Source organism: Parambassis ranga, chromosome 20 (genome assembly GCF_900634625.1).
Source record: "Parambassis ranga chromosome 20, fParRan2.1, whole genome shotgun sequence".
In the NCBI taxonomy this organism is placed as follows: Eukaryota; Metazoa; Chordata; class Actinopteri; family Ambassidae; genus Parambassis; species Parambassis ranga.
Window position 1 is genome coordinate 16644365 of NC_041040.1, and position 21335 is coordinate 16665699.

At 43.6% G+C, this 21335-nt stretch overlaps 1 protein-coding gene across 1 annotated transcript; it reads left to right on the forward strand.

Annotated features, from left to right (window-relative positions):
* Positions 1-513: 513 nt before the first annotated feature.
* Positions 514-5231, forward strand: and1 (actinodin1). The gene is made up of 7 exons (XM_028433325.1): positions 514-687; positions 2520-2567; positions 2895-3040; positions 3386-3793; positions 3880-4128; positions 4212-4421; positions 4617-5231. Exons 1-7 carry the CDS (start codon positions 615-617, stop codon positions 5229-5231), a joined length of 1749 nt encoding a protein of 582 aa, XP_028289126.1. The 5' UTR covers positions 514-614.
* The last annotated feature ends 16104 nt before the right edge of the window (positions 5232-21335 follow it).

Consider the following 21335-nt stretch of genomic DNA (forward strand, 5'->3'; position numbering starts at 1 on the left):
TTTAATTATGGTGCCTCCAATTGGCTGAAACTTTCAGCCAATCAGATGTCTTGTTAAGGTGGTCCCTGGGCCCTCCTCAGGTGGTCCCTGTGTGCCTTTTTGTGTGTGTGATGGGTTGGTCGGTTTAAAACCTAGCAAGATCCTTGTTGTCAGGGCAGTCTGTAAGAGGGGCTGCAGGACCGGGGAGCAACAAGAGTCTTCATCACACACATTTAACACACTCACTCACACACACACACACACACCTGGTGGACCTGGTGTTCAGTCTCCTGGGTCTGCGGACGGACACGCTGGTAACAAACAGGTGAGTGAGTGCTTGTTCTGGTGGATTTAGGTGCTGTTCAAAGTTTCAAGTTCAGGTTGGAGTTGTGTTTTACGATGACAAAACCAGGAGCCGCGTGGCGACCTCCTGGTTTAGAGGAGGTCACCTCCACGCTGCAGGGGTCACTTCTGCAGGTCAACGACAGCACAGGACAGGCTGAGACAACAAACTGACAACCAGTTAGACGTTCAGAGACAGTGACAGAGAGAAGTTTCTAAAGAGCCGACAGCCTTTTAACGTGTGTGTCTTTGGTGTGTGCAGCAGAAGAGGAGCTCCATCCATCCCTCCAGTCATGGCTGAACGGAGGAGAACCAGTTTCTCTGGTGTGATGATCACCGCTTTGCTGGCCGTGATGCTGCTGCCAGGTGAGTAGTGTTCGGTCACAGATATTCTCCTCTGTTTGGTTCTGTCTGTTCTGTCTCTCAGTGCCCAACTTAGGACACTAAATGTATCATATATCAGTGATATCAATATTAATATAAAATTATTTCAGCTCACTTATTGAGGATTAAATGACGTAATGATAAACCCAGAAATCCTGGAACAACTCAGGCGGGATGAAGAGGGAACCGAGAAGTTTCGATGATGCGTTTAAATGTTTTGTGTTATAAATATATTCAGCCTAGAAAATGACTGATGGTAGATCAGTGCTCTTAGACTCCGCGGTGCATTCGCTGTCGTCGCCTCTAAGTTATTATCATCCATTAAAACCTCCTGACTGATTCATCACACCACAGGAACAACAGCACTTCCTGAGCTCTCACACACTGAAAAGACTCCACGGCTCTCTGAAGGATAACTACGCTTTAGTGCGACAGCACTTATTATTAAAGTAAGAAAAAAGGATTAAAAGCTGCTGAATGCTCACTTATCACAGCATCACTCTTACCTAACATTTGAATAAACCTGGGTCCATTCACAATCAACTGATGATCACACAAAGCAGGATAAATGCTTCCAAAAATGCAAAAGCACATTGGAGTTAAAAAAAATACTGAATGAATAGTGCAAATAACAGTGTGACAATCAGTCCTGATTATAATAGAGACGCATTAATGAAAAAAACATCCGCCGTGATTTGCTTTTTATCTTCAAAACAGCAAAGCTGCTATTTAAATAATATGAATGACGAGCTTCATGCAGCTGAATAAAAAAAAAGAGTGTGAGGATGAAATCAGACGCACAACATTTTTGTTGATTAGTGAATGATCTCCCTGTTAAAGCCTCTCCTTTGGTCATCACTTCACAACCATCCATCTGAAGGATGTTAGTGTGTGTTGGTCTGACTGTCATCCATTATAATATAATCTGCCCGTGCTGCTCATAAATCATGGGTAATGTTTCTGATCTGCAGACACCTGTTTTCACTAACGCCTCATATTTCCATTTAAAAAGTTAAAAGGAGGAGGAGGAGGAGGAGGAGGAGGAGGAGGAGGAGGAGGAGTTCTTTCATCAGGCCTGGTCCAGTAAAAAAATTAGTACCTGTCAGCATCACCTCCTCCTCCTCCTTTGCCCTCTTAAAGCACTGCTGTTTCCAGATGTGCCTACCGTTTTTTACAGGCTCATAAAAAACAATACAGCGGATACACTGAGGCAGCATCATTTACTGCACCCCCCCCTCCTCCTCCTCCTACTCCCTCTCTTCTTCATCCTCATCACTTCACCCCACCTTCACTCCCTGTCCTTTAAATCCTCACATGCTCCACTGAACATCTGATAGCTTATCAAAACTTCCTTTTTAATCAGTAGATTGATGTTTTCACTCTTTTGACACATCACTCTAAATAATCCTCTCTGCAGTCACCCCCCCCCCTTTATTTTCTCCTCCTCCTCGTCCTCCTCCTCTTCCTCTTCTATGAAGGTTTTTTTGTCCCTGCAGAGATGAAAGAAAAACCTGGAGGAGAGCTGAATTTGCTCTACCATCCGCTGCATAGGGGGCAAACATACATGTTCACACACACACACACACCTCTTTGAAACCACAGCATGTGGTTTGGTGTTACAGGCTTTCCTGTAAAATCTACAAAGAGCTGTGGTCGCCGGCACCTTCAGGCAGAGCCAATTAGCCCTGCTCCGTTTAATGAATAATATCAGCCTGCGAATGTTTGAGGTTTAATGTCATGTTGTCACATCACACAAACACACAAAAATACACACAAAAAACATCTGAATAAGCAAATCTTGTTTGTTTTGGCAGCATTCATGTCTGCTGGACCAGTCATGCAGAAGTCCAAAGGAGATAAAGGTAAATATGTGACCTTAAATACACATACAATAGGTGTTTGTTTGCCAGTGTGTTAGAGGTGAAGGACCAGACGAGCTGCTGAAAGATGAGTCCATGAACGTACTTTTTGATTAAACAGTTAATACCAACATTTATCACAGCGCCTCGCCTTTTTTTAAACACGTAACCCTCTGATTGATGTGAAAAAGCAGCTTGGAGTCCTTGTCAGAAGCTTTTTAAAAAGTCACTTGGAAAGTCCTTGAATTCGATGTGTGTCCAGATGTGTGTGTGTGTTGGAAGCTATTGGATTAGCAGTGCCATCCTGTTCTCTCTCTCCTTTGCCCACAGCGGGGGAAAGCATCCAGGAGAGGGCGGCGGCAGCAGCCATGCACAGGAGGCTGATCCGCAACCGCAGGAACATCAGCTGGTACAAACAGCACTCTGACTTCTGGTCCTGGTACAAGTACTTCACCGACAACGGCAACCAGGAGGCAGTGAGTGACACACACCAAAACTATTCTGGACATTCATAACCTTGTCTGCGCATATTTTTTCAAATTAATGTTTTTATATTAGCAGTGAACAAAATTTCAAACACCAAATAGTACATTTTTTTGGTGCCATCTTGCTGCTCTGTGTCATTTTTGGAAACATAAAGCAGCTGACTATAATCACCATGGTGACCACAGAGCAAACAGACAGGGAGTACTGGATGTAGATTTAGAATTCTGCTGAATAAATGTATTAGGCTGAGTTAAATGCTGTTTAAATGCTCTTTAGAAACACAGATGTGTAACAGCAGGTGTTCAATGTTGAACCTGTTCTCTCTGGCGTCTCAGGTTCAGGAGATGGACCGCATGTACCTGGCTTATCTCCAGAACAAGAACCGGGCTGAGGGACGCCGCTCCTACAAGGCCTACTTGCGCCACCTTGGTGATATCTACAAGTCCTGTGCTGACTCCGACGATCCCAACTGTGTGTCTACCTACACCACCAGACCTAAGCCGGAGCCTCCCAAGCCTGCGCCAATTAAAACCTGCGACCCCACCAAGGACCCCCACTGCCTCTATCTTGCTTTGGTCCAGGGCAAGAGCCCCTACCTGCCCCTGGTGCTTCCAGTTGCCGCCCCTGCCCCGGCCCCAGTGAAGGCCCCCGCCCCCCTGTACACGCGCTCTGCTGCTCCAGCAAAGGACCCACAGTCAGGGTATTACTACTACGCCCCATCTGCAGTGCCGTTCCTCTCTAAGGTATGCTAAACACATGTCTTCAAACTGTAAGATGCAGTGGTTTCTCTCTCACTAATAATGCAATGCTCATCTCGCTCCTGTTTCAGGAGCAGACGGCCGAGCTGCTGCGTATCTGCTCCTCTGATGATGTGGAGTGCCTGCAGTACCATCTCAGAGCGGCCCATGGCTACAAACCCTCCGCTGGGCCCCTCCCTTCATATGCTCACCTTGGCTGTGACCCAAAGAAGGACCCCACCTGCAAGCCCATGCTGGTGCAGAAAGCTCCTTCTGGTCTCTACTTGCAGTACCCCAACTGTGATCCACGTGACCCCGTCTGTGCCTACGCTGCCTCCCTCGTGGTAAGATTTAATTCAACAAAATTTAAACTGCTCTCACATTTGTTGTTTGAGTCTATCATGTCTGTGACGTGTCCTTCCAGGCACCCCGTGCTCCTAACCCCCCTGCCCCTGCTGGCCCTGGATCCTGCAATCCTCTCTTTGAAGAAAACTGCAACCCTCTTACTGCCACCAGGTTTGCCACTCCCCCAGAGGGGTACAAAAACGATGAGAGTGACGAGGCTGCTGCTATCCGTGCTGCACCTCCTGCTGAGCAGAACAATGACCCTTATGCCATGTTTAGAGATGCTTATGCTAACGCTAACAGAGTTAATGATCCTTACGCTATGTATCGCTGGGCTAGCGCCCCAGCTTCTCCTCCAACAGCTGACCCGTATGCCCTTCTGCGTCAGTACATGTCCCAGGCTCATGCTAATGACCCGTACGCCCCACGCATGGAGGCTGCACCCGAGGCTAACCCCAATGATCCTTTCTCTGCTATGCGTGAGGCGGCAGCTGCCATGCATCGCCATGGCCCTCCCAACCCTAGGCAACATAACCCTTTTGCCAACACCAATAGCAATTTTGAGGAGCCCGTCCAGGAGCAGCGCCACCCTCTGGGGCCACCAGGCAAAACCAAGGAAGGCTACGACTGCTTCATTGGCTATGACCGGGAATGCTTCCCTATGAAGCCTGCTGAGCCTCGCTCTGGAGTCCACCGTCGCATCCCTTACCCTGCCGAGGCCTATGAACCCCACCTGAACGCTGATGGCACCCGCAAAGGAGTCCTGGAGCCTTCCAACCCACACTGCGACCCCGAGTATGACCCTGACTGCCGCCTACGTCGCTATGAGCCAGACCAGACCCCTACCTTGGCCCAGCCTGAGCAGCACACTGAGGAGGACGACAGGCAGGGGGCAGCAGAAAGCGAGCACACAGAGCAGCAGGAACAGGATCCGTACGAGGCAGAACCCTACCAGAGTGGCCAGGAGGAGCCTCACATGCCTTACCAGCCACTCTCACAGGGAATGCCTAGTCTTCAGGACATACTCCGGCGCTATGGAGACCAGTTCCCTGAACAGGATGACCACAGAGCTTATGCAGACGACTACCGCAAGAAGTAAACATGCTAACACACACATGCATGCAGATGGACATGAATACACAGTCCTGTGCGTTCCTGTAGCTTAGCCCTTGAGGCCTTACGCAGTGAGATCCCAGTTCTAACGGGACCAGATATGGGACACAGAGGAAGTCTATGGACCCAATGAGTGATGCACATACATGTACATCCCAACATGGATCCTGCTGTAGGAGCACGCTCAGAAATGTTGCTGGAACATGCTCGGCTTTCTTTAGTTGCTTTGGCTTTCTACTTTCAAACCTCATCCACCCGCATAATGACTTCTGCATCCTCGGCTTTGCTTCTGTATCTATACGCTCACTTTTTTAAAAAAATAAAGTGTATTTGTTGCTTGTTGTCACTGATTGATTATGTAAGGGTTTTTTTCATCTTGAATGTTCTAATAAAAAGAAATCTAGAAAGCTGTTTTTGCATTTTATTTGACATTTTGGTGCAACTAGCCCGACATAATGTGGGACTGCCTGCAGACCTGTAGGCAGACAGTGGTGCTGTTAGTATCGTAGACCATCATCACCAGGAAAACGTAATACCAGGTGTACATATCAAGGCTTTGGAAACTACCCATGTGTATGTAAAATAATATTCAAAATGGTCATGAAGCACTTGAGTACAATAAAGGTGTGGTGTCAGGGGGCAGGAACCTCAAACTCCTGTCTGAAACATTTTTTTGTCATTTGTCATGTAAAAAACTGACAAGAAATCCATTTCTTTCAGCTTCATGTATGAGGTTCTTACACATCCTGACCATCCTGACCATCCTGACCATCCTGACCGTAATGCACGTGTCTGAGTGAAATGAATGAAAAAATACTGGAGCTTTAAATCACTTCTCACACTGAGACGTCAGAAATGGAAGGATTTTCATGTTGGCAGAGACAACACTGACAAGTGGTTTCTGTGCATCTCAGCCTCTTTGTCTTGTTCCACCTTCATCCTTTGACATGTTGATTCTCGCAGTCAGCTCAAAACAAAAAAGAGAGAGAGCAGAGCCTTGACTTTATTGATCCAACAGCCTTCAACCTGCTATTCAATAGTCCAAGTTAAAAAACCAAACAAGTCTGCTGTGCTATCAATACAAATCGTTGTTGTTGTGTCTCCTCTACTGCAGGGCGGTTAAATACAACTGCTAACATACAGCATGTTTACTTTAATTATAGTGAATATACAGTCATTTAAGTGAGATAAATGCAAATTGATTTGACTATTGATTATCTTTCAGAGACCAAACCTGAGATGGACTTGTCTGTTCTTCACATATTGATGTTCATATTAAAAAAAAACAAACAAAAAAACTATAAAAGAGGCTCCAGGCAGAGCAGATAAAACAGGAACAGTCATTTCTGCTGATGTGTAAGTAAACAAAAAGTGCACTTGAGGAGGTGTGGTACGTTCTGAAACGATAAATGAGAGCATTTACAGTGTGTGGAAAACACTTGTTTCAGATCATGGAACAAATTTAAATATTAGACAAAAATAACACAAGTTCACACAAATATGCAGTTTTTAAATGAAGGTGTTTATTATTAAGGGGGAAAAAATGTGATTGCCCTCTAAACCTAATAGCTGGTTGGGCCACCCTTAGCAGCAACAACTGCAATCAAGCGTTTGTGATAACTGGCAGTGAGTGTTTTACAGCGCTGTGGAGGAACTTTGGCCCACTCATCTTTGCAGAGTTGTTGTAATTCCGCCTCATTGGAGGGTTTCGAGCAGGAACCACCTTTTTAATGTCATGCAAAAATCCACAGGGGCTTCATGTTGCAAATCCTAGACTTGATTTGTGCATTTTTCTTCTAAGTTTTTACATTTTTTTACTTACTTTACTTACTTTACTTACTTACTTGTTTCTTGTAATTTTGTTACATTTGTGAATTATTATTTTATTTCAGTTTGTTTTATTCAAAAATGGCCCCAGTACAACTAACACACCATTATATAAACCTGCCAGATCATTAGCACAGTAGGCTAAGTATGTCCTGTAAATAAAGCTTTAGGAGAAACATGTCTAACTTTGGAGATGGCAAATTCACCTCTAAACAAAGCAGAAGACAGGCAGAAGGAAGCAGATGTTGTTTCCATCAGCTGAGTTGGACGATATTGCAGAAATGCCAGCCAAACCTTTTACACTGACTGAGATAAAGACATGAAAAAGATCAATCTGACAGCAAATGACCTTCTGAACGACCAGAGCTCTTCCCTCTAATTTCTCTTTTCTAAAGAGACAACAGCAGACATGTTTTAGCATATTGTCACATCATGTGCCTTCACTCTGAGTGCAGTGTGCCAAAGAGAACATCAAACAACAAACGACAACAAACTGCTGCTGCCGAGCAGTGTTTTAATCTCCTGCCTGCAGGAGAACTCCTCATCCGAAGAGTTACTGTAAATCTGCTCGGCGTTGTTTCTGTTCACAGGGCTGCTTAGTGTCTGGGTTCTGTCCTTTCTGTTATCTCATTTTGCCTCCGAAGGATGTTGTGTGTTTATGAAATCAACTCAACATGTAGCACAAATTCACTTTAAGTTGAAAACATAAGAAAACAGACTTCAACTTTAACACTCTGAGGCCAACAATGTAAAATTAAAGCCACTTGAATATTATTGATCTGCAGTTAAATCTTCAGGTGGCATACAGAGAAAGATCCGTGTTACATTTTTATTCATAAATATCATTCTGTAACATGAGAAAGGCGTTATGTTAAAATATGGCCGTATTTCTGGATAGAAACATGATAATATATGATAACATAGCATGAAATAGATGCAAAAATATGTAAAAATATAGCATGATAAAATGATCTATATAAAGAAATATCAGAAGAAAATCTAAGCAAAGCTATAATATAAATATATCAATAAATATATCAAGTTTTTTTCATGTTAAAATAAAATACTTTCAATGTTTAAGTGAGAATTCTGAAAGCATAGCATGAAGAAAAGTCTAAAGAAATGAAACAAATATCAATATATGTAATATATGTAAAAGCAAAACACACACCAAAAAAAGGAAAAGAGCAGCTTTTCAACTCACAGTAAACTTTGTTTAACCGGTGTAAATACATAACACTGGGAAGCAGCAAACACTTTAAAACAAGATGATTAATGAGCCTATAGGCAGGCTGAGCGGGGCTCGCTGCCATGCTGGGAAACACAAAACAGAATACAAACACACACATGTTGTCGGCTGTCTCTGTGGGGAAGAGAGGAGGAAAGGAAAGTGTGATGTTTCCATCCTTTACCTCTTCATCAGACTCCTGCTGCATACAAGACAACACAAAACAAGAAATCATAGCGAAGAGAGCGTGAGACAAACTCCTTCAGACTGAATGAAGGAGTGAGTGTTGGCATGTGTCTCATCTGTTTGTGTGTGTGACAGAAAGAGATCCTTATCCCTAAATATATCTGAATCAGTCTGCCTGCAGCTGCTCACAAAGTATATACCCCCTGCACTGCCGACACACACACGCACGCACACACACACACACACACACACACACACACACACACACACACACACACACACACACACACACACACACACACACACACAGAGGCTGGGACTCCCTCTTGTGGCTGCTGATGTAGGAGGCGAAGGAGGAGGAGAACGTCAGTCACTGCTGATGTTGTCAGCAGGAGTCAGAGCTGATTATTTGTTGAAGACTAACAATAGATCACAGTGTCCAGACCAATTACCAAACATCCCCGACACCTCTGTCCTGTCAGCAGCTGTTAAAGAGTGGGAGTTACAGACACACATTTAACGCTGTCAAAGCAGCACATTGGGATTAGACAGATTATTTCTGCTGCACTTGTTAATACACATAATGAATAATGCTGCCCTGACTATATTTGTCAGCTTTGTGTAGTTGTGATTATATCATGTGTGTGTTGTGTTTTTTTCTCATAACCACTATTATAAGAAGAAGCAACAGATGTTATATTAAGTGAATCATTTTCACAGTTTAAATCATATTTACATATTGATCCTTTTCTTATTGATGATTTCCTGGGGTTTTTGGACCCCTAAAAGCCACCGTTCAGCATCACAAATGACTGGCATTAAAAGAAACCCATACACTAGTGAGAGACACAACACAATATGTTAAATAAACTAGGGATGTCCCGATCAGGTTTTTTTGCCTTTGAGTCTGAGTCTGAGTCATTTGATTTTGAGTATCTGCCGATACCGAGTCCCGATCCGATACTTTCAAGAATCTCTATAAAGGCGGTAAATAGGATTTCAGACACGCAGCAGCTCGAGACCTCGCAATATAGTCGATAATATTGTCGTTTTGAGACCATGTTCAACTAATATAATGATAACGACATACAATGCAAGTACACAATTTCAAAGATCAATAAACTTTAATTTCTAAAGAACATTTAACACTTAAAGGCCCTTATCATCAACATTATTATTATTATTATTGTTATTATTAATGATAATAATATTAATGTTGATATTATTATTATGAGTAATGATAGACCTATTACCATGGCTTATCTGAGCATAATCAATGGAGTTAAGTCAAACCAACCAGCACGTCATGAGCAACAGAGCCAAACAACACGCACTCTCTGGGAGCGGGCTCACCTGTACGCACATGTGCTTGTGTGCGCACGCGTTTGCATGTGTGTATGCGCATCAGGCCGCTGCAGACAGCTGCAGTGAATTTTACAAATGCCACCATGTAGACAGAAACACATAGAAACTGACAGCAGAGATGGCACCAGAGGACTGGGCAAGAGAACTAATGGGTGGCGCTGCAGCGAGTGCCGCCAGTGAGAAGGCAGAGAACTTCACTCGTACAACGCGGACTCTCTCTGAGAGCAGGTTCTATACATGAGCATGTTTAGTGTCGTGGTGAATTGTGGCAAAGTGTTGAACTGGTGTTGTGCAGCTTCACAGCTCTCTGTGTTGCTGTAACGTCCAAGCCCTGCAGCGCTGTGACGCGCTGTGACGCACCGTGGCGACGCAGACAGCGAGCTGACCGTGGTCTGCTCAGAACATCCCGTAAACGTCACACAATGAGTTAAAAAAATACAAACTACCTGTTGATTTGACACATTTTAAGACAGAAGCCGCGGGCCATATAAAGTCCGACGGCCTTTATGCGCTACGACGCACCGGAGTGACGCCTTTTGTCATCCAGTCTCTTTGGCAGCGAGAGGGAGAGAGAGAGAGAGAGGAAAACAAACCAGCATGCAAATGTAATTTATCGCGGCAGAAAAACTTAATTTATCGTGCAATTAATTGACTTATTGTTTATCGCGACAGGCCTAGTCATACCCCTACACTACAGGACACAGAGCCACCCTGCACAGAAGGCGTTAACTTTGAGAGCCCTGATAAATATATATCCGAGTCCTGATCGGGAGGTAATGTCCGATTCCGATCGAGACTGAAATCCCGTAATCGAAATCCCGATTTCGGATCACGTGATCGGATCGGGACATCCCTAAAATAAACCATGTCACAATTTTGTTTATTAATGGGGATATCTTTTTTTTTAGCAATAATTCTAGTGACGGTGACTGATTAACTAAGTTTAAATAAAAAATAAACCAAATACTCACCAATCATGATTATGCTCTATAGTTTAATCATTTATAGTTTAATCAGTAAACATGTGGTGTAAGGTTTTTTTTATACTTTTAAAGGTGACCAGAAAATACATGTTACCATAGTGTGATTTTTTTTCAACACATGAGATGCATGGCCACAGTTATTAGACCTTAGAGGGTGTTGGAGGGATTAAATTGGATTATAGATATAGACCTATTTTATGTGGCGGAAATCTCGAGAAGGTTTTAAATCAGTTCTTTGTTTTTTTCTGCTGCATAATCAATCAATATTTAAAATCAACTACAAATAATATCAGGAGAAACTTAAAATATCATCCAGTCTTTGCTGGATGTGCTCTGAAAATAAGAGCAGCAGAAAAAAAAGACCTTCTTCCTGACACATTACAATGACCACGAATCACCTGCATGAAAAGGCGCCGCTTCTGTCACCTTGTTCTCAGAGCTGGGACTAGCAGATGGCGCACAGCATCAGGAGGGGGTCCCGCTCTGCTTGTGTCTCCAATTAGAAAGAAACTGGAAGAAGAATGGAGGTAAAAAAAAGAGGAGATGGTGAGGTGAAGGAGAGAGGAAAAGAGCAGACACAGCAGTCACACGGCTTAAAAGGTCGAGTGTCAGTGTGCAGGAGTATTCCAGCACACGTCATTGATTATGAGATGACGATGATAAGGGAGGAGGAGGAGGAGGAGTGCTGCTCCTCTTTCCATGTAAGGCGTGATACAGTGGACAGAGCAGTGGAGGTCCATAAACGTCACACATCATTTAGATCACCAGTTATATCCTAAAGTGTCTCATTAGTCTGTCGTGAAGAACTCGATTACCAATTTCCCCCTGATAGGTCCAGGTTTGAACCATTACAGGGGGGCTCATTGCTCATAATAAGTTCTGTCAAAGACAAAAATGCTTCATAAATCCATAATTAAAGTTGCCAGTAGACATTGTCACAGAGGGTCAGGCAGCGTTCTTCAGTCTTAATTAGCCATGTGCCTTCAGCTGGGGGTTAATTTATGTTTAACCCGCTTAGAGTCATGCTCCACAGCTGTGAGGCCAACAGAAGAGAAACACCTGGACATCAACATTTGGAAATATAACAAAGTCAGAGTGAACGCTGAAAAACTGCAGCAGAAAAAAGACAGCTAACAAAACAACTGTCTCACCATGAGTCAGTAATGTGCCTGAATGTTTTCTAATAGTCCTCAACTGTGGACTCCAGGAGAGACAAACTGCAGTTTAACGTCTCTGAAATGACAACCTGGGTCCATTGTAATCATGGTAACAGTGCACTGTAAACCTTCTGAAACAACAGAAGGACCCTCTAACCATCTACAGCTGTCAAATCTGAAAGCAGCGCCTCCCCTGGGCCCCACCAGGAGATCCAAGAGACTGTGTAAAGACCAGTTCAATGAAGAGAACGAAACAAGTGTCACAAGAAATTTGCGGTGTGACACTCATCATGGAGGTCTATAGGGACCACCCCCAAGTGGCCATTTGCAGGACTGCAGCTTTGTTTACTTCTTTCCCCTTGAAGTTGTCACTTGGATTGTGAGTTTCAAATGAATAGTTGGCAGGTGATTGATTGAACCATCTGTCAGTGGGAAAGCTCACTGATGAAGATCTTTGAATAGCAAGTAGCAGTTAGCATGTGGTAGATGATTTTGATGCCACCAATGCATTACTGTTCTTAACCGCTTTGTCTTGTATTAGGGTCACAGGGGGGGCTGGAGCCTCTTCCAGCTGTGCTGTCACCTACAGCCAGTTCAGAGCCTCCAATAAACCTAACATTCATGTCTTTGGAAAGTGGGCGGAAGCCGCAGTACCTGGAGAAAACCCAAGAAACTCCACACAGAAAGGTTTGCATCCACTCTAAATTTGTGAAGAAAAAAATTGTAAAAAAAGTCTTTTTTTCTGACACCTTAAACAGGCCCATACTTTTCAGTAGTCCCCCACACTGATTGGTCTAAACCACCCATGGAACACAGCCTGAAGTCAGCTTCTACACAGCTGCACGTGAACTACACAGTCACATTCTCATTTAGCTAGTCCAGTGAAAACACCTGGAGGAGAGTGGAGACTTCAGTTTCATTGTATCTACACTGTACCATTGTACTTTACACAAGGGGAATATAATACAGTGTTACAGAAAATGAGACAAAAAATGGGCTCTCTATCAGATAAGAGAGGTCAGAGGAAGACCGAGTCAGCGATTTCCTCAGATTTAAGCAGCCTCTATATCTGCAGGATTAGACTGAGGAAGAGTCCACAATATTATAATATGAGGGGATTTAAGGGAAGAATTTACCCCGCATGTTACGCACTGTTTTATATTCTTTTCCTCGTCCTTCTTGTGCAAACTTTGGAGCAGCCGCAGTTTGATTTGGCTCTTTGTCAAGGTCAGCACAGACCTGCTCAAAAAAAACTTTCTGTTTGTACCCTGATGATATCTCAAGACAGAAATCTGGCATCCAAGGTCAGGAAGAAACTAACGCTCAGCCGATTTGGACGTGAATAAATGTTTTGATTGTTTACAGCGTTTCTTTTTATACTTCAGTTATTAATGTTCTTTTTGTTCCCCAAGGAAACAGAAACGTTTCTAACAAGGGCGAAGGAGAGAGCGACAGAGAGACGCAGATACAGAGAGGAGCGCTGCGGTGGGGATGTCTTATCATTGTGCAGCAGGGTCGCTCAGAGACTAAAACCCATGAACTAATTTCATACCAAATTTACATGAAAATTACTATTAATTACTGAGAGATATTAGGTATGTTGGAAACAATTATTCAGACATTATTATGTAAATGTAATTTTGTTTCTGTTCCCAGTGTGAGGCATGTGCTTCATCTGGTTGTTAAGTGGAAAAACAAACCAATAAAGACTTTTTAAAGGCTGAGTGTGTGTGTGTGTGTGTGTGTGTTATTTTGTTCTTATTCCAAAGTTTCCACCTTCCTAACTGTGATTAGTTGGATCCTGTGTCGTGTGATGCTCGAGGGCCACGACTCTCAGAAGCCAGTGGCACGCAGCCGTCACTTGGCGACAACCGGCGACAGGTTGTCGTGGCAACCTTGGCGTGATAGATCTCCCCACCTTTTGCTGTCGTCTTGGCAATGATCTGGTGTTTATCTTGCTATCCTTCGCCGTGAGCGCTCATTCATCATCCACCCACCGCTCAAAAGGGGGCACAGCCCTCACTAACGGTGTGTCTGATTAAATATTAATCACCTTTTAAAACACTGCCAGGTGTGTGTGTGTGTGTGTTTTGCTTTTTGTTTTGCTTCTGTAAGTCCAGTTTTCCAAACTTCCCTCCACCTTGCAGCAGTAATGCGTTTCACCTTTTTCACATTCAATTAAAGTAATGAAACACCCTGAAAATCAAACGTGAACAGAGGCGTGACACCGTCTATTCTAATGAAAAAAAAAATCCCATGAACATGTGACCGTGTCCCTGAAATGTGCGGGCGCGCCTCTTTCTGTGTACACAACCAAACTCTCCATGTTTGGTTGTGAAGCTTCGCCATCTGGAGCTGTGATGCTGTGATGAGTGTGTGTGTGAGAGCACATAAGCGGTGGAGAGCAGCTGTTTAAAACCACAGCAGATGGGCGTCAGGAGAGAGGAGCGACCATCACGCTTTCCCCTGCTGGAGAACAGGCCTTTACACACACATACAGACAATAAGATCAGTGTTTGTCTGAGCTGCTTTTTAGACCAATTTTCTGCATTCATAAAAACAGCTTTCAGGCGTGTGTTTTATTATTATTTTAGGGTTTGACGTAATAATTTTTATCCCTCGCTCATTAAATTTCATTATTTCACAGTGTTGACACTTAAGCAGTGACTGTACACACTGCTTAAGTACAGAGAGTGTACACACATAAATTCACTTTAACTTTGCTTAAATAGATCAGAAATATACAGCAGTCAAGTGCATTAGGCACTGTAAGTCAGCCTTCCATCACCAGAAAAACCATGTGTGTTGAAACCAAAGAAACATCTGGAGTTTATGTAGCTCAGTGCTCACGTTTAATGTTGTAAAATAAATGAAATAAAATGTCAGAAAAAAAAGTTGATATACAGTAAACTCCGCCTGAGAAATGAAGCCCAAGCTAAAGAGTCAAACACTGCAGCTATGTTTGTGGTGGATCAACATGGTGGACTTTCACGCATGAGTCTGTGGTTTGAGTCCCCTTCACACCGTCGTTTTATTTTCCCCAAATGTTGAGATCTGTGTTTATGCTTGACTGGCGTTGACATAAAAAGTTAAGTAGTTTAGGATCATGTTAAAACACACAAATTAATTTTACAAGGAAAACTACTTTACATGTGAATATGTCACAGGCTCAAATGTTGACGTTATGTTCTCCTGGTAAGGACAGACTGACAATCAGCACTGACTTACAATAAAACTTTATGGATGGATGGATGTTTCAAAAGACGTGCAGGTCGGGCCTTTCACTTTGTTTTTTTTATTTAAAAAAACCTCCAATACTAACATAGTGAGTCTATATTAGGATCTATCTTTTAGAAAAAGATATTATCAGCAGGAACCCTCCGACAGAGCCAGAAACATGAACGTCCCTCTCTCTCTCTTCTCGGTTCTCCTCTGTGTTTCTGATGAGCTGACATAAAAGTCTCCGAAAGTTCAGGACTCAGCAGGAAAATACAGTGAGAGAAATCCCACAGCATCATTAGCAGCAGCAGCAGCAGTCTGCTGATGAGTGTTTGTGCTTTTTCATAAGGTATGAATTAAAGTTTGAGCATCACAGAGTCACTTCAAGATGAGGACTGCATACAAGAGAGCATGACAAATGATCCTCATATACTGATGTGTCAGTGAGTCCTTCTACAAATACAGTGGCCTTGTGCTAACTTCATTTTTTAATTTCTTCACTGTTAATAGTTTTATTTATTTTTTCTCTGTTCTGACAAACTAAAAAATATTTATAATTCCTTGTGGACACGGCTGCTGCAGGACAGTGAATGGTGTGATTACAGCGCCTGCTCTGTGGATTATGAGGATTTAACTGTCCTCTGTTCATGGGATTTTCTCTATATTTGTAAAAATATTTCAGACGTCTGGTATGACTCGGCTTTGTTTTGTGCTGTTTGTTGTCATCGCACAGTAATTCAAAAATTCTCGAGTTCTTCAGAGAAACTTTCAGTCATGGCAGAGAAGCATCCGAAAAGAAAACAATGCTGCCAGCAGCTGCGTGGGAAATGACTGAGACCTGCTGCTCGTCAGACACAGGCTCAGTCAGGCTGTCAGTGCTGTTTAGAATAGAACAGAAATACTTTCTTCATCCCAAGCTGGGAAATTTCCTCAAACATTCTACAGACGTTTAGAACGTTTAACGTTTAGATGAGTTCTTTTTATTTCTGTAACGCTGTGAATGTACTCACATTAACTGATTCTGCAAGGTTACAGCTTACATAAAGTGAAACTCTAATTTATAAAGCTGTTACACTGTCTGAAGGAGTGTTTGCACAGTAAACCACCACAGCAATAACTATAATTGATCTGATGCAATTAAGACAAAAGAAGTTTGAGCTGATAAAGTTCTGATTCACCTTTCAGAAACAAAGGAGAAATCAGTGGTGTGATCTGATCATAGGCTGTAAACAAGCATTGATTAACCTTCTGTGATTTCTCCTGTAAGTGTCTTAGTGTGTGTGAGGCTCCAGACGTCGGCTTGGCAGCATCCGAGGCCACCCAAACTTCTGGTTAATTCAAATTTAGGCAAAGAGTGGGAGCATAAATGGAGTAAAGTGGATGGGCAGTTGAACATTTTAACATAGAGGTCTGTAGGGATTGACTCACTTCTTTAAAGGTCGGTTGATTGAATTCTGGATGTTTACCTCGTCACTTTTCCAGCAGCCAGCGGAAGAAACATGTCTGTAAGTAGATGGAGTAGCTGATGTTAGCATAGTTAGCATACTGCTAAAATCATCTGTAGTTTGTGCAAGTTTGGGATTTCAAAGAAAATCTGTAATGCTGCCAAATAATCTGTTTCAAGGATCTAACTGAAAGGTCGCCACAGGCTGTTTGGATCAGTCATTGTCTATCTACATCTCTCCCAGTGCTTAGAAGCCTTTAAACAAAGTACCTTGGTAGGCTTTACAAATGTGGTGTAAGAGTACTGATTTATGCCAGTTAAGAGGGTGGTCCACCCTTATGAAGAAGTATGGAGGGTTCAGGTTTCAAAGTCTTTGGCAAAGACCTGCTGGCTGAGTTTGCTATCAGGGATAAGTGCAGGTGAAGTAGTGGGCAGAGGCTTAAGTGCATCTGTCTGACTGAGGTGCAGCTGACTGGGAAACAGAGGTTAGCTTGCTGGGAGGTGGAAAGGCCTGGCCAGCTGACAAAAACAGACCAGTACAGGGGGAAGAGTGGCTGGCAGAGGGGAGGAAGGGATTACAAACCACCTGGGTGACTGCATGGGAAGCCGAATGAAGGGCTGCTGATGTGCTGAACGGCACTGAGTCCTCAGTGTTGTGAGTGTTGGCCCACTCTGCTGGAAAGTACACAGTTATCAGCCAGAACACTACAGCCACCTGGCTAATGTGCTGTTGGTCCTTCATGTGGTGCCAAAACGCATCTGACCTGCAGAAGCTTAGACTCAGATAACACTGTTAACCTGAAAATTCACAAATGCAACTCAGCAGACAAATGACAGCAGTGACAGTCAGGTTCTTCATCAACCTTTGACAGCAGGCTGTCCTACAGTCACTTAGTCCATCAGTTGTAGAGAAAACATCTCCCTGCTTTATGAAAGTTGCTTGGACCTTCATGAGTAGTGGACACATGTCTCACCGGGGTCATCCAACAGGCTCTTTCTGCCATGTTTGAATTTAGCAGTTTTCAGCATCCTGTAAGAAGGAGCACCCTTGTGGCAGACTCAGAATTACCCTGAAGGCTAATTCAGATACAGTGCAGACTTAATAAGAATAGAATAGAATAGAATAGAATAGAATAGAATATACTTTATTAATACCTTTGGGAAGGTCCCTCAGGGAAATTTGCATTGGTCTTATATTGCACTTTTCTGCTCTGTTGGGCGGGCACTCAAAGCGCTTACATTGAGATGCATTATTTATTCACACCACATTCACACAGTGGCAGTGGTAAGCTACAGATGTAGCCCCAGCTCCCCAGGGGGAGACTGACGGAGAAGTGGCTGCCAAGGTGCGCCTACGGCCTCTCCGACCACCGCTGATTCATTCATTGGATTCATTCATTGATACACCAGTGAGTGCACTGGAGGCTATGTGGGTAAAGTGCCTTGCCCAAGGACACACAACAATGACTAGGGAGGACCTGGGGTCGAACCGCCGAGCTTCTGGTTATTGGACAACCCTGCTCTACCACTGAGCCACTACTGCCCGTCCGACTTGAAAAATAACCACAAAAGTTTTTGACTTCAAACTTTGTGCATAATCATAGCTAAACGGACAGTGAATGTAACAAGTGCTGCAAAAAAACATATCTCCTACCTTAGACCACAAACTCATCAATCATCCCCTCATGGTGTTTCCAAGTGCGGAGCTATCGCTTGCATTGAGCATTCTGTGCCATCATAGACATTGTTTGCTTTCAGAGTTTGTTTCCTGAAGAAGAGTCAAAACCATCTGTTACAGACAACAACTTGTTTTTGCCAGACACCCTGACCACAATCAAAAATCACATCTCAGTTTTATTACCACACTAAAACACAAGACAAAGACAATGTTCGCCACAGGTTCTGTGTTTCATGGCGCAATAAACACATGATCACATGGCTCTGTGCTCATGTCACATGTGTCGCATGATTTGCAGTGATTAATAATCTCGACATAACCTTTGAGATTTCCTCTGGGAGCCCATTCAGGAGAAGAAACAGAGCTCAAAGCTCAGAGTAAAGGTTCATGGCTGCTTCAGAAACAAATGAAGGGTGAGCAGGATAGATCCTACAAGTGAGAGTGGGCAGGCAGCTCACAGTCTGAGAGTGCGCCATCCCATCATACACTGTGCATATACCATTCATGGCATCTTCTATAGGTTTCTGAAGAGCTGCTCTGAGTGTGTGGGAGGCACTGACTGCTGCCATGTTGGCAGCATCCACCTATCTTCTAGTTAGCTAAGTAAAAACTGGCAAAGCAGTGAAGCGTGAGTGGAGCTGAAGTAAGTTGAATGAGCAGGCAGCTGTGATCTGAATTAATCAGTTACACCTCTACAGCGGGACGAATAAGTGACCATTTGGCACGAAGTTCTATGGGGATCGACTCACTTTTGGAGTCAGCCTCCAAGTGGCCATCGGAGGAATGATTTGGTACTTCATTGTTCAGATACAGTATGTAACCATAATGACAGACAAAATGGAAACCAGTGTTGAAATCCTTTAATCACACTGAGGTTGAGATTGCTCTAAAGAGAGAAAAGTCTAGCTCAAATACAGACAGAAAGAAAGTTCACATTTGTTCCATTTTAGAGAGTAATTATTGAAGGGTTGTAAATATTTAAGATCACTCTTCAGGTGAGATGAGTCGTGTGATTTCTATTTGTTTTTTTTTTGCTGCCGTTATCTGAGTTCTTCTCAGATAAGGATCAGATAATGATGGGTGCCATGAATGCTTCATGTCAATCCGCTGTGTTTTTTTCAGTTCTGTGCAGTTTGGTTTGCTGGGCAAATGAGTTCAGGTGGAGACCAGGTGTGCCAAGGTCTAATGAGCCTGCCAAATTCAGCTCAGCTGGATTCTGAATCACTTCAAACAACACACTCACATACGCCAGCTGGCTTTCATGATGCGAGTTAGAATGTCTTCTTAGACCCCGTTACACAGGTATTTTGAAAAACTGAGACTTTTTTCTTTGTTTGTGCCTTTCATTTACACATAAATGGAGTTAAAATTTTCCCCTCTGAAAACAAATCTTTCTAAAAACTCCGGCAAAAGTGGAGATTTTGGAAAACGGCATTCGCGTTTCAATGTGAACTGACAGAACAGGAGAAAAAAGGAGTTTGCGGCAGTCTGCGCGTCAGTTGGTGCAACCTTTTTTGTGTAGTACGGCTGCCAGAGTAGGTTATATTCTAGTAATGGAAGCATTCCGGGTAGCATTTGCATTTCTGTTGGTGTAAGCACTTTTTACCTGTTTGCATTTGTAAATACAGCTCCTCTTAAGCTGGATCCATACTCCACGAGAACAGAGAACTCCCTCCCCCTGCCGATGTTACGCCCACAAAATGACGTCATTTTTCTCTCGGACCGCCCGTTGTGCAGCTCTCTCGGACGCATGGCCCGGGCAGAACTTTTTCACTCAAGGCTGTGGGTCAACCATGATGTGATTGGTCGGAATTTATTGTGGGCGTGATGACTGTGGAGAAGTGCAAGGAGGAAGTACAGCGACGATGGACAGTTTAGATGAGCAGCTGGCAAACAGCTCCTGGAAGGAGAAACACGGCCACAGAGAGAGCGTCTGTCCAAAAGGTGGCGATAAAAATTAATCCCAGTATTGATCACGGTGTTACAGCGGCTCGCGCACATTAAACACCGGGAGACGGGATGTATTATTGCAGACAGTCATCCACACGTTCACAGAACTAAACTCACACAGACCAGAGGTCTGCTACAGTCAGCTACACTGATCTTCTATCTATTGTCATGCTGTGCACCCTCTTCCCTGAACATTATCAGCTCGTTAGGCCAGGTAACCACGACTGTGCTCACAATTTGCAATACAACTGCACTGTCAACCCTTTGTGTGTGACATGTGCTGTGTAGGAGGGCCGTATGCACACACACGTCTCGTGGAGTATGTTACCTCCGTGCCGAAACAAACTATTTTTTTTACCACCCGTGGAGTGAGTTCTCTGTTCTCTGTTCTTGTGGAGTATGGAACAGCCTTTACTGTGTAGAGGAGCAGAGACATGTTAGGTCTACAGGTTCAGCAACTTTAGAACAACTTCTGACACAAAGAGCCAGACTGCGTCAATGAGGCTTCTGATTGGTTTGCTCGGCTTTCTCCTTCTTCCTACACTGCCACCCACAGGCTCGGCATATCGCTCCTGGGGGTGTATTTATGCAGGTTATTTATTACAGTAATATTACGTTTTTGGTCTTTTTCTTGCTTCTCTAATTTGATTCTCTAATCTGCTGCGCCAGATTTTTTGGTTGCAAGTGCAACCAATTAAATTAAATTAAATTGCTTAAGGCAGCCCAGCAAAGAGCACCATACACCAGTGAGTACACTGGAGGCTATGCAGGTAAAGTGCTTCACAACAGTGACTAGGGAGGAGTTGGGATTGAACCACCAACCTTCCGGTTATTGGACAACCCTGCTATACCACTGAGCCTCTGCTGCCTACAATCAAGTGCAATCTATGTGTGAAACTGCAGGAAGTCTCTACACTAAGGAAAAGCCCAAATAACCTGAACAAACACCTGAACCAGTGCCATGCTAACACTAAGCTAACACGTGGGAGCTGCAGGGTCAGGAAGTGAACATGTAAGCTGCGTCCACTCAGTGCAGTCAGGTTTGTTCTATGA

Bases quoted from the DNA above. Each gene is read 5' to 3' on its own strand.
- and1 (XM_028433325.1), top strand. From the start codon at position 615: ATGGCTGAACGGAGGAGAACCAGTTTCTCTGGTGTGATGATCACCGCT. The intron at 2,568-2,894 runs GTAAATATGTGA...CTTTGCCCACAG, and splicing joins GAAGTCCAAAGGAGATAAAG to CGGGGGAAAGCATCCAGGAG. The intron at 3,041-3,385 runs GTGAGTGACACA...CTGGCGTCTCAG, and splicing joins ACAACGGCAACCAGGAGGCA to GTTCAGGAGATGGACCGCAT.